General features: G+C 46.5%; 6 protein-coding genes and 1 non-coding gene across 7 annotated transcripts; 5 read left to right on the top strand and 2 right to left on the bottom strand.

The window, feature by feature from the left end:
* Nucleotides 1-695: 695 nt before the first annotated feature.
* BDV27DRAFT_162465 (uncharacterized protein) lies at nucleotides 696-1,042 on the bottom strand (the record flags this gene model as incomplete). The annotated part of the gene is made up of 2 exons (XM_032073402.1): nucleotides 696-877; nucleotides 940-1,042. The coding sequence occupies 2 exons, from the start codon at nucleotides 1,040-1,042 to the stop codon at nucleotides 696-698; spliced, it is 285 nt and encodes a 94-aa protein (XP_031922714.1).
* A 1,516-nt stretch (nucleotides 1,043-2,558) lies between these two features.
* BDV27DRAFT_162464 (uncharacterized protein) lies at nucleotides 2,559-3,728 on the top strand (the record flags this gene model as incomplete). The annotated part of the gene is made up of 2 exons (XM_032073401.1): nucleotides 2,559-2,845; nucleotides 2,915-3,728. 2 exons carry the CDS (start codon nucleotides 2,559-2,561, stop codon nucleotides 3,726-3,728), a joined length of 1,101 nt encoding a protein of 366 aa, XP_031922713.1.
* Nucleotides 3,729-4,910: 1,182 nt separating this feature from the next.
* Nucleotides 4,911-5,291, top strand: BDV27DRAFT_162463 (uncharacterized protein; the record flags this gene model as incomplete). Its single annotated transcript, XM_032073400.1, has 2 exons — nucleotides 4,911-5,013; nucleotides 5,101-5,291. 2 exons carry the CDS (start codon nucleotides 4,911-4,913, stop codon nucleotides 5,289-5,291), a joined length of 294 nt encoding a protein of 97 aa, XP_031922712.1.
* A 978-nt stretch (nucleotides 5,292-6,269) lies between these two features.
* Nucleotides 6,270-6,615, top strand: BDV27DRAFT_162462 (uncharacterized protein; the record flags this gene model as incomplete). The annotated part of the gene is made up of 2 exons (XM_032073399.1): nucleotides 6,270-6,375; nucleotides 6,434-6,615. 2 exons carry the CDS (start codon nucleotides 6,270-6,272, stop codon nucleotides 6,613-6,615), a joined length of 288 nt encoding a protein of 95 aa, XP_031922711.1.
* A 1,168-nt stretch (nucleotides 6,616-7,783) lies between these two features.
* On the top strand, nucleotides 7,784-7,855 carry BDV27DRAFT_t197. Its single transcript has one exon. It is a non-coding gene; the product is annotated as a tRNA-OTHER (tRNA).
* A 263-nt stretch (nucleotides 7,856-8,118) lies between these two features.
* BDV27DRAFT_168417 (alkene reductase) lies at nucleotides 8,119-9,283 on the bottom strand (the record flags this gene model as incomplete). The annotated part of the gene is made up of 1 exon (XM_032074762.1): nucleotides 8,119-9,283. Exon 1 carries the CDS (start codon nucleotides 9,223-9,225, stop codon nucleotides 8,119-8,121), a length of 1,107 nt encoding a protein of 368 aa, XP_031922710.1. The 5' UTR covers nucleotides 9,226-9,283.
* A 997-nt stretch (nucleotides 9,284-10,280) lies between these two features.
* Nucleotides 10,281-12,624, top strand: BDV27DRAFT_168415 (acetoacetyl-CoA synthase; the record flags this gene model as incomplete). Its single annotated transcript, XM_032074761.1, has 4 exons — nucleotides 10,281-10,463; nucleotides 10,532-12,017; nucleotides 12,074-12,414; nucleotides 12,466-12,624. Exons 1-4 carry the CDS (start codon nucleotides 10,347-10,349, stop codon nucleotides 12,622-12,624), a joined length of 2,103 nt encoding a protein of 700 aa, XP_031922709.1. The 5' UTR covers nucleotides 10,281-10,346.
* Between the last annotated feature and the right edge of the window lie 36 nt (nucleotides 12,625-12,660).

Raw genomic sequence — 12,660 nt, 5'->3', positions numbered from 1 at the left:
CTCCTCCTCCTCCTCCTCCTCCTCCTCCTCCTCCTCCTCCTCTGCCTCCTCTGCCTCCTCCTCTGCCTCCTCCCTTTCTGCTTAACGTCCGTTGCAGACGCCTTCTGCAAGTATGCAGTCAAATAATCTATAGACAAATAGAATAAATCAAAAATAGAAAGTTAGATCTATGAGGCGAGAAAACTGGTAGATGGCAGGAACATTTCTAGAAGGGGGCCATGGCTATGGTTCTTGGACCCTACTATCGATGTTTCACGAAAATGGCCGGTGTATGATATTGGCCGCGAATGTAGCCTCCAGTGCGGACTTTATATTCTCATCGTCTATTGATCATTATCCTGAGTCCGAATATACAAATTGACAGGAAGATTGCCCCATATGAGGAAATGCTGTCGAGAATTAGCTACGGATTTGTATAATGGGCTTCAACTTTACATGGCCTTCTATGGTATCTAGATTGTTCAATATAGATACTTGCCCATAGGGCAGGATATTGTCATGCAAGTGGAACGTCAAAGTGCAAGGAATTAATTCAAATAATTGAATGGGAAAACATCTTAACATATTTACAGGTCCGCAAAAACAAATCGGTTCTTTCAGCATCAGATATGATACGTTCTTTGAGACATGATTTTATATACCCATTGAGCTCTCAGGACCTTAGAAAGGAGTCCACTGCCCACACCCACACATTCTTACTCGCAAGAGTCATCGTTGTTGTCGCCACCGTCGACGCATCCCCAGGGACAATTCTCAGTCTTCGAGATTGTCCCATCATCATGGCAGCGATAGAGGTAGTAGTCGAAATTGACCTTGGTAGGGTCGATGGGCCAGTCGGCATTTTTGAGGGCATCGTAGATCTCGTCATGATAGTTGCCTGCGTCCGGCAAGAATTGTAAACTGAGATGAACAACATAATTACCAGGGACGAATCATTACCTTTTCCCATTAAATTAAACGCGCAGTAATCAAGACCGGCTTGACAATTTGCTGCGGTGGATAGAGAAACAAAAAGAGCGCAAGCTGATAAGATGACCTTCATGTTGGGGGTTTGTTGGATATATTGTGGGGGAGATCTTTGCTTGGGTTTGATCAGTGAGAGAGAGAGAGAGAGAGAGAGAGAGAGAGGCAGATTACCAAATTAACAGTCCACAATGTAGGAATGGCCTCCTTATAGGGGGGGATCCGGAGGTACCGGTGTCAGGCACAGTCTACAGATGCTTTGCCTCTCCGGAGATCAGCTTGATTTCTTTTTATTTTCTTTCCGACTCTTTCCCCTCTTCTGGAGAAACCACTCATGTCCTCTCTTGATTCTGGCCCCCTACAGGTCTAGGTCGTTCAATGCCATGATAGAAACTACATCTCCTATTTTTATCAACCGTGAGGTCATTGAAAGATCTGCGGGATCGGTGGGGCTAGCTCAACCCTGGCCCTGGGCCCCAGGTGTGTGTATTAGGTTTAAGAGTACGGAGTAAGTAGCATCATATTATCACTTGGCCGGACTCGACTTCCATATGTTTCAAATTGAGAGTAAAAAGTCCGTCCATGTGGTTGATCAAATGTACCGAGGTGGAGAAAGCTGGAAACACTGCCACAATTCTGTTCGTTCCCGCACGACGAAATGCTTATTCCCTTCCCTTTTTTTTTCGCTATGATTCCAGAGGATCAAGACAGTAAGACGCACTCAATAATGATAAACGCAGCCATATAAATCAGGAGTGGCGGGAGTATTATCGAGGCTGTGGAACTATATCCATCTAGACATACTTGGTGCTCCTGTCGGCTCCATCGCATATAGAGCAAGCACGAATAATAATAAAAGTTGGGGCCTCCGCCGCAAACAACAAGTACCCTGGGAGAAGAGTTAATCTGGATATCAGAATTAAAAAGGACGGGATGAGGATGAAAATGACTTACATTGGTAGCATCGACCAAAGCCATTTGCGGGTGATTCCCACAGTCCGATTAATCCTTGAGTCTCGCCGAGACAAGGCAGACGAGGAAGATCGTTCTGGAGCCAATTGGGGCCTTTGGTGGATTGTTGGCTCGGTGGGGACCATTTTGCGAGGCCAATGTAGTGGAAGGTGTATGAAGAAAGAGAAGACAAGAGTTCTACTACTGCGTTAATAAAGGGTGATATTATGTACTAGTCATTGGGCCTGTGCCGTGTCCCCACTCCAGTAGCATAAACAAGATAAAATGGAGAATGAGGATGACGATCAATCCTTCTGTCTGTTCATCAAAATGGGGGCCATGGAAAAATTGTAACCTCACAAAGAATTTATAAAAAAAAAAAGAAAAGAAAAAGAAAAGAAAGAAATTTAAATAAAATTCAAGAATTTAAAAAATAAAAAGGTAAAAGAAAAGCAGTTACCTGCTGATACCAATGATTCAGCAAGTAGAAGTCCCATCGTGATCAGCCACACAATTGCGTAGTGGTCAGTCAAATATCATCATATATAACACTCAGCTCAACCCCTTCCAAGGTTCTTCGACCATTCCATACACCACACCTCTTGTCTCCCTTACTTTGCTTTGACTCGCATCAATTGCCCACCATGTTAATCCCGATCACGGCAATTCTTGGACTGGCATCCTTGGTGCCAGCCATTCCTGTTGAGGGAGATAACTTTGCTCGTTCCTCAACTGATGGACCTTCGGCGCTGCAAGGAAAGGATGCCGTAACTCGCGAACTGGAGAGCCGTATGGGGGAAATCTCCACTGCTCTGGACCTTCGAAGCGAGAACCCTTCAAAGCGCGCCGTGATGGACCTGGAGAGTCGAACTCCGTCGAACTGCCGCGCATTGTCGAATCCCAGATTTTCTAGTTCGAAATATACAGCATTGTAGGTATAGCCAAGTTTTTTTCTTTTTTTTCTCTGTCATCAATGAATCCAATGCTAACCACAATCTAGCCATGTTATCGCAGTCCTGTCTGGAGTGGCTGCACAAGGCTTCTGTGCCATATCCAACTCCGGGGCGGGTTGTGCGGAGCTTGGCTTAGCCATCACGGCCGTTTTGGAAATCATAATTTACGGCAGCTCGATCTACAATGACGATATTGAACATGGCATTGCGCATGTTTCAGGAATTCTGGGTCTGAATGGCAGGATCCCGGATCCCACTATCGAAGGTATGAGCAGCGACGCCTCCACTAGACTTGCGGGATTGCTTGAAGAGGGCCGCGCCCACAATGACAAGCGAAGTCTACCTGATATTGAACACTTGAATATGGCCCGAACCGTGGAAGGGTCCCGTCTTGAATATGATGGGGTCGAACTCGTGGATGTTTCATCCTTGAACCACCAGAAGCGAAGCATTGACTCGCCTGATCTCACGCATCGCATGATGGTCCGAGGAGCCAAGCTGAACAATCTGGCACACGATCTTGCGTTTGATCAGTACAGCAATGGCCAATCAGCTATCTCCTTCAGGTTCAATGAAACTATGTTTGGCGGAGAGTCAGAGCTGAACAAGCGCGATATATCTGGTGTTGGATTGAAGGTGACGTTCTCATATCCTGGAAAGGTGACAGATGATGAATCCTTGAGGACCGACCTTGCCCACGGATTCGGAAAGCATTGGGGGGAGACTGCTTTCAGTCAGACTGGCTGGAGTGACTACCTTGGTGGTCTTCAAGATTCGGATGGAAACTCACTGCTGAAGTTCCGTCTTGGACTGTCAAATGGGGAGCCCAGCCCTGACTCTGCGGATCTCGATGTCTGTTAAAGCGTGACGGCTAGCCCATAGGCGAGCCTTCTTCCTTACAGCAGGAAGCCCCCATTCATCCTTCTGGTTGTTATAGTGTAAATATCAAACTTGATCTTTCCATGTCATCAGGACCACAAGAAGACATGGTCCTCTTGTCTTTCTTGACTCTTGTGTATATGGATATACTTTTGCTTTGAAATCAACTCATGTTTTCGTTTAATTCAATACAAAATTAGCTATTTAAAATTGGTTGACACCTTGACTCATATGCTTGTCTAGTAAAAAGAATCCAACTCTCTATATAAATGTGCCTCGTTGGTCGTTGATAATAGTAGCATTTCTCTAGGCGGCTCTACACCCGAGGTTTCTTGCAATCCTCCTCTTCTTGAATCTATCGCAAAATATAAAATCACTTTACATGAAAAAGCAATACCAGTTCAAGTGGCCTAATCTATCTCTGTGGTATTATAATCGGAATTCAATCCTGGGAGGGACCCTTTAGCCTTTTGCACCTCTTAATCTAGCGTTTCACCACGTCCCGCTTCTAAATTCATGCATCAATTTCTCAGCCGTAGGTGGATGAGACAACCGGATGGCTAAGTACTAGATTACGGGATATTCGTATCGATTGCCCATTATGACACTACTGACAGTAGCAAAGAAGTGCAAGATCATGGGGAATGTTGGGGGCCGACGCTGATCATTGTGGCATTGTGGTATCCACACCCAGGTCGTTTAGTTCAAAAGATTGTGGAAATCGCGCATACGAAACGAAGCATGACTAAAAAAAATTATTGTAAAGAAGAAAAGAAAAAAAAAAATGAGAAAACAGAAATGAAAAATGCATGACATGCTTCCCGTGGCCCCCTGTACTAATCACATTTGGATGTAGATCTAGATCGCTTGAGAAAATTAGAAAAAAGAAACAAATGAAAATCGAATACTCGAAAGGCGTAAGAAACCAAGTGCGACGGGGCCCCTGTGAAACCCTTCGGCTCATGTAGCCCCATTGATACTACTAGTACTTCCCTACCGTTATATCAAAAAGCCCTCGTCAGTGGCAGCCACTGAACGACCCTCCTCAAGAATTGACATATTTAAAGTATTCCCAGCCTCCCCAGAAGTTACTCAAAGTCACTCTTCTTCCAAATACCCGAACACATCTTTACACTTTCTCTCCAAAGACCTCATATCGCAAACATGAAGTTCAGCATCTTCGCTATTGCTTTCTCTGTTGCTGCTGTGACCGCACACGACTGCACGACTGGCCTGAGGTACTGCGCCTATAATCTCATCGGCAAAGGTATGAATCTATGAAATGAAGATCCAACGTTGTGCTTGAAGGAAGGCACAGTACTTTCCTGGGAGCTATATGGCTGACATAGAGAAGGCGACTACCATTCCCAGGTGAACGATGCCATGGCAAAATGGTATGGAACCAACAGTCAAAATCTGAAATACCACAATCCCGACTACGCCCTTTTCCTGTGCAATGGTGCCAACGACATTCAGATGGTCAAGGATTGCAATAACTACTGCCAAAATGGAGGTGATGACCAGAGAGACTACTGTGACAACTAGATGGCCCTCAGACCTGTTTTATATTATGTGTATTCCATGATCTAGTGCTTATTCTCTCTTCGTGGTACTATACCTCGCTTTGTTTGAATGAGTTATTGTACGCTATTCCACCTCTGCATTATATAGGATGATGTTCCACCATGTTTGAGTATCAACTCGGAAAATGCAAGTTGATCTGTAAATATTTTTTACCAAATCTCCAATTATTAAAGATAATGTAGTATGTGAATTTCCTTAGTGAATACCAGTTTGATGTGCATAGCTTGCAACTCTCAGACACGATTCCTGGTATAATACAGCTCTACTCCGTATATCCTTCTTCTTTGTTGGGGGTTTTTTTTTTTAATTGAAATTTCGAATAATGTAACAATACTAGAGGAAGTATTCTTCGTGTGACTTAGAATATGATTTTCCATGTGAAATAGGATGATCCTTCCGGGTTATGTGGATGTGATGAACGTGGGTCTAGAGACGGTAGACGACGTCATTTTTGTTAGTAAAAGTCCCGATAAACTTTCAAATCCTTCAGCTGTGACAGACACCGCCCTGTCAGGGGTAACGTGTATGCTGTAACCCTGGGGCTAAGCTTAGCCTAGCCAAAGACCCAGGTAAGCACTTAGCCCCATCTTGGCGCCGGGGAGCAGCCCGGTGGGGGCGGCCCCACCGGGCTCCTTCAAGTATGCAGGGGGGCCGGCACTCATACTACCTAGTTTTAACTCTCTAGATACTCGCACATCCTAAAAGAGAAAAGAAGCGTGCACTGCAAAACATCGAAAGGATCCATAAGGGGCTGTGTAACTTGCGAAATAGCACCTATTTTTGTTGCCCCCGTAATTTTGAGCACGGCTCGCACATGCGGACGGCTAATATCAGTCTGCGCGATTGCTTAGGAGATCTACTATAAGAAAGAGCGCCAGGCTTCTCATGACCAATTATCCTACCCAAGTCCCACCCCCAATTCAAGCATCAATTTCCAGTATGAAGCTCATCCTACCCACCACCCTTGCCGTACTTGCAACCACGGCCGTTGCGAAAAACTGCAATGAGGGATTCGACTACTGTGCTCTTACTCTCCTGAATAATGGTACTAGTTTCGACCCCCTCCCGTGTATCTTGTCTGGATTTGAATTAACATACTACAGGGAACTACCACCAACAGATCTTGCAGGCCATGGATGATTATGGCAAGAATCGTGCAAACTGGAACTACGATAACTTCCTCTACCACTGCGAGGGCGGGTCCAACGGAGACATCAAAATCACGAAGGAGTGCCCTAATGGCTGTGTAGACGGCGGAGCTGGGAATGATGACCAGTGCAAGTAGTTTGGAAACTTTGGAACTGCTTGTTGATCTCTTCTTTTTTTTTTTTTTTTTTGCTGTTTAGCTTGTGTATATAATACCTATATAGCAGTCGGTTCCTGCATATACTTGTGACCGCACGCAACCTTTGGAAAGTGTTTTCTCGCTTCGCCTCTCATTTAAGTATATTGTTTGTAATTATAGACCCCATATAATTGCTGAAAATGGTAGGTAAAAGGTTTTGGGAATACTGGACCGATTTCCAAGGTTCCAAGATTTACTTATTCAATTCGAATGAACGATGAATCCCTTTTCAAGAAGGATTAATAAGCGTACGATGAAGCTTTCTAAACGAGACTAATGTGTATAGTACTTATACTCCTAAACGTTCTAGAAATCCCCGTAGTAAAGGGACATCCTGAACAATGGGAGGATTAACCCTCTGGTTTATCTTGGCGGTGGCAATTTGACAAGGCACCAGTCCGGCATGGAATTGGGCGACTGTAATCTCTGGATCATCGATGCTTTTAACAGATGGATAAATCGAAGATGAGCCCTGTTCCTAATAGTGGAAACAGCCGGGGACAACAAAAGTCGATGCTGCCAGGTATTCATTATGGCCAGCACCCATTGCAGCCGTGGCTTGGTTGATGGGGTTTACAGCTTGTCTGAAAAAAAAAATCTCGTAGCTGGGGGAGTGGGCATATCGTGTCATGTATAGAGAGCCCATATTTGCAGCGCAAGTGATGAAGGTAAGCTTGACGATGCAAGTATGAGGGTGGATAGACTGAGACGATGGGATGTAGACTATGAGAGAGGAGATGAAGCAAGCGAGAGAGGAAACTAAGAAGCTCTATCTTCTTAGGGACTTCTGTTCTTGTCTCTATAGTTTTGTCTACCAAGCTTCCTACAACGTGAATCTTTTACGTGGTGAATATCAAAGTATATTATCCCCAGGATACTACTTCACAAACCCTAAGAAGTGACAAGCACCAAGATTAGAGTCACTTAGAGTCACTTAGAGATTGAATGAGATAAGCCTCTGGTCACATGATTCAAGATATTCCCTGTGAAGGAGAGGGGCATTCATACATAGCAGAAGGAAAGTCATGATCGTCAGTGAAAAGAACCTAAACCAGAAGGCAAAAAGCATTGGGCAAGGCTTCACGTTCACAACCTCATAAGGAAGACCGCGTTCGGTAGTTTAACGGTGAGAACATGCCCTGTTTCGGGTAAGACCTGGGTTCGACTCCTGGCTGACGCATTACGATTTTTGTTTTCAGCCTTACGATGATTGCCATGTTCCACTGGATAAAACACTCAAGAGAGAGACAATTTATTGGTCCTTGTTAAAGATTGCGTTTAGCTCATTTTGCTAGTAGAAGAATCTTACTATGTCAAAGACAATGAAGCCCTTTCACTGGCTTATATATAATATAGCGTTCTATATAATACTGTACAACCGATACCCCAACTTACTATCCTCAGCTAAATCCCCATAGTACATCCCAACACATAAAACGAAGACTAATTCTTCAAACGTGTCTGAAACTCCAAACTAAAAGGATAATCCGCATACCCATGACACTGCATCGGCGTATAAAATGTATCCCGATCATACTTCTGAAGCGGAATACCACGCTGCAACCGAAACGGCAAGTCCGGATTAGCCAAGAAATGTCTCCCAAAGACAACAGCAACATTATAATCCCGATACTCCTCCTCTATCGCCTGACGTACATTCTCCGGCGTATAACCTCCAGCAACCAGCACCGGAGTAGTCCGACCCCAGATATCAAGGAACGGCTCGATCTCCTCCCGCTTCTCACAATCCACATTATTGATGACCCGCGACTCAATAACATGTAAATACGCCAATCCAAGCTCCTTCAGCCGCCTCACCAGATACGAGAACTGAGGCACCGGATCCGCCATCTTCATCCCCTGCCATGTATTCCAGGGACTGACTCTGAATCCCACGCGGTCCGCACCAACAGCCTCAACGAGCGCTTGGGCAACTTCAACCCCGAACCGTGCACGGTTCTCAATACTCCCGCCCCACCTATCTGTCCGCTGGTTACTGACATCCTGAACGAATTGATCCACCAGGTACCCATTAGCGCCGTGGACTTCAACACCGTCGAAACCCGCCGCAATGGCATTCTTAGCGGCAGTTGCAAAGTCCCGAATGAACCCCTGGATCTCTTCTTCGCTTAGGACGTGGGGAACCGTTGCCCCATCTTCCATGGGAATGGCACTGGGCGCGGAGACTTCGAACCCCCCTTCCTTCCTGAGAGTTGATGGGTCGGCGGCACGGCCTAGGGCAATTAATTGGCAGAAGATATAACTCCCCTTGGCGTGCACGGCGTCGGTGATTTTCTTCCACGCTTGGATCTGCGATTCGGTAAAGAGGCCCGGGGCGTGGGGGACGCCTCCTGCTGCTGCGGATATGAGGGTTGCTTCGGCGATAAGTAGGGTCCCCGGAACTGAGGCGCGTTGTTCATAATAGTTGGTGGACATGGGGAGTTGGACATGATGTTCGTCGGCGCGGAGTCGAGTCAGGGGTGCCATGACTACTCGGTGGTTTAGGGTGATGTTGCCTATACGTAAAGGCTCGAAAAGTTGTGTCGCCATGGTGAGTCGGTGAGGAATTAATTCGTGTTAGGGATAGGTGCGATGTGTGGTGTGTGAGTGAGGAAGGATTGGATTCAGGCCGAGTATCTTTTCGGTTATTTTGCGTATATATATATATATATATTTTATATTCGGAGTTCCTTCTAATTTTACGCGTGTTGGATTGCTAATCATCTTAAGATAGTACACAGTACACAAAAATTTTAATACCCACCTAGAAGCACATAAATATGATCAAACTGCGTTGGGGTAGGTCTTACAAATCCGGTCGACCATGTCTCCAAATCCGTTACCGAAAGCGGAAAGTATGCCCTACTCCCCAATTTGCCAAGACCGTATGTTTTCACCATATATCCTCCTACTGTACTTACTATTACTGCCTGTTCGGTTCTTGTCTCTGAGAGATTTGTATTTGATACTATGTTGAACGATAGATGATGCAGTGGTAAATATAGTAGAGCTGCAGCACTGTCATTCAACTCATCCTTAATTACCTCCATCAGTACCAACACACCACCGTGGCCATCGCAGGACATCATTCTATACAAAAAGCAACAAAAGGAAACGAAGAGAATTGCTTGAGACTAATCATACAAGAGTAGAAAATAAAAGACAGTTCAAAGGTTCAGCCTTTATAATTTTAATCCATATAACTACCTCCATTCGATTTTGTGGACATAGTCCACTCCCAGTTGAGATAGAAACAAGTACCGAACCCAGAAGTCTAACCCTAACCAGTCCAGACACTGATTACCAATTAAGTGCTGCCATCTCGGGTAAATAGCTATAATACATCCCCCCAGTTTCTACAGATTGCTCTAGATCTAATCACTAGCATCCAATAGAATTGCAATCCAGTCTAAATAGGGTTCAAGACGGTGGAAATAAGCAGTGGATATATTCCCCCGCATTTCCGCATAACCCGATCGATAACCGAGGCGAAATCGGGGTATCTTCAATGTCTACTTAATAAATAGTACCAGTCTGTAACACCATAATTATCTGTTCAAGTTGACACTTTTTGAACAAAGATTGAACTTATATATTCATCATCTAACTACCGTATCACCTTATAAATACATCCATTGAGACAAAAACAACACCAACAGCCTTCTCCAACCATGACCTCCCAATCCTCCACTCTTCCCCGCAAACTCTGGGAACATGCCAACCCCCAATCCACGCAGATGTGGGACTTTAAACAAAAACTAGAAACAGAAAAGGGCCTCAAACTCCCCGTATGTCCTTCAATCTCATATCAAATTGCATTGTCCTGTGTAACACCATCTGATAATAAAACCAACAGACATTCCACGACCTCTACCAATGGTCCACCAACAACCGCGCCGCCTTCTGGGCCTTCTGCTGGGATTACTTCCCCATCATTCATGAAGGCAGCTACACCACCGTCGTCGATGAAACAGCCCGTATAGACAGCATCCCGACCTGGTTCGAGGGCATCCGTCTCAACTTTGCCGAGAACATGCTTTTCACTGGTGAACGGACCCCCAATGGCGATCTGAGAATCACAACCACAAACAAAGAAGATGGCAAAATTGCCTTGACGCAGATTCGTGAGGGTGGTTCCGAGCCACCGATTAGCATTACCTGGCGCGAGCTGCGACAGCGAACGGGGCGGTTAATTCAGGCCTTGAAAGCAGCTGGCGTTGTCAAGGGTGATCGGGTCGCGGTGGTGGCGAGTAACAGTATCGATACGTTGGTTGTGTTGCTGGCGACGACGGCGCTGGGGGCGTTGTTTTCGTCGGCTTCGACTGATACCGGTGTGAAGGGGATTTTGGATCGATTGCTGCAGCTGAAACCGAAGTGGGTGTTTGTTGATGATGCTGCGGTTTATAACGGGAAGCGGATTGACCTGCGGCCTAAGATTAGAGATGTTGTTGGTGGGTTGGATGGTGTCGAGGAGTTCCGGGGTGTGGTTGCTGTGCCGCGGTTTGCAGCTCCGGCTGATCTGACTGGTGTGCCTAAGACGCAGTCGCTGGCGACGTTCCTGTCCCAGGCACGCTCGGATGAGTTGGAGTTTGTGCGCATTGGCTTCCGTGATCCATTCCTTGTTGTTTATTCGTCCGGGACGACGGGGAAGCCGAAACCGATTGTTCATGGTGTTGGTGGATATATCCTCAACGGTAATAAGGAGGCCCGGTTACATAGGCTGCATGGTCCGGAGTCGGTTGTGCTACAGTATACGACAACGGGGTGGATCATGTACCTGTCCGCCATTACGGGGCTGATGTTCGGTGGAAAGCCCATCTTATACGACGGAAGTCCCTTCTTGCCTGATGTGAAATTCCTCATCCGATTGCTGGGCGAGTACAAAGTTACTCATTTCGGTACTTCGCCGCGGTATCTGCAGGAGTTGCGGAAGAACAATGTCCGGCCCAGGGATATCGCAGACCTCTCCAATCTCTCCATTGTCACTAGTACAGGCATGGTCCTGTCGGAATCCTTGTTCGAATGGTTCTACGATGAGGGCTTCCCCGCTCGCACGCAGCTGGCAAACATCTCTGGAGGAACCGATCTAGCTGCATGCTTCGGCCTCGAGAACCCCATGACGCCTCTGTACGTAGGCGGCTGTCAGGGACCCAGTCTTGGCCTCCCCATCGCGGCATACGACCAAGCAGACGAAGGAGCTTCTGGTGTCAAGGGGAAGCCAGTTCCAGATGGAGAGCCGGGCGAAATTGTTGCCACGGCTGCATTCCCAACCATGCCAGTGAAGTTCCTCGGAGACGACGGACCTCAGAAGTATTTCGATTCCTATTTTGCCCGGTTTGACAGTAAGCGTCCTCACTCTTCTATCATGTTATCCCTGATATACTAACAATGAGAAAAGACGTCTGGACCCACGGCGACTTCATCAGCATCCACCCCGTCACCAAACAAATCTTCTTCCTCGGCCGCTCAGACGGAGTCCTAAATCCCTCGGGCATCCGATTCGGATCCGCCGAAATCTACAACGTAATTGACACGCGATTCGCCGATGAAATCGCAGACTCAATCTGCGTGGGCCAGCGCCGGCCCCAGGATACCGATGAATCAGTGATGCTCTTCCTGCTCATGCGACCGGGACGCAAATTCACGCCGGAGTTGGTGGGACGGGTCAAGGAGGCGATTCGGAAGGCTCTCAGTGCAAGACATGTCCCCAAATATGTCTTCCAGACACCTGAGATTCCGGTAAGTTGTCTCCCTGCAGGTGCTGGTGGGTGCAAGCTAACGAGTGTGTAGACGACGGTTAATCTCAAGAAGGTTGAGTTGCCGGTGAAGCAGATTGTTTCAGGAAAGAAGATTAAGCCCTCGGGGACGCTGTTGAATGCGAAGAGCTTGGACTTTTATTATCAGTTTGCCGAGGTTGAGAGATTGATAGAGCCGAAGAGCAAGTTGTGAGGTGTGGAAGGGTTGTTCTGCGGAGTAGACAAGATA

This window comes from Aspergillus caelatus (genome assembly GCF_009193585.1).
Source record: "Aspergillus caelatus strain CBS 763.97 unplaced genomic scaffold BDV27scaffold_253, whole genome shotgun sequence".
Taxonomy (NCBI): Eukaryota; Fungi; Ascomycota; class Eurotiomycetes; order Eurotiales; family Aspergillaceae; genus Aspergillus; species Aspergillus caelatus.
This window is presented reverse-complemented; position numbering and strand designations above follow the sequence as displayed.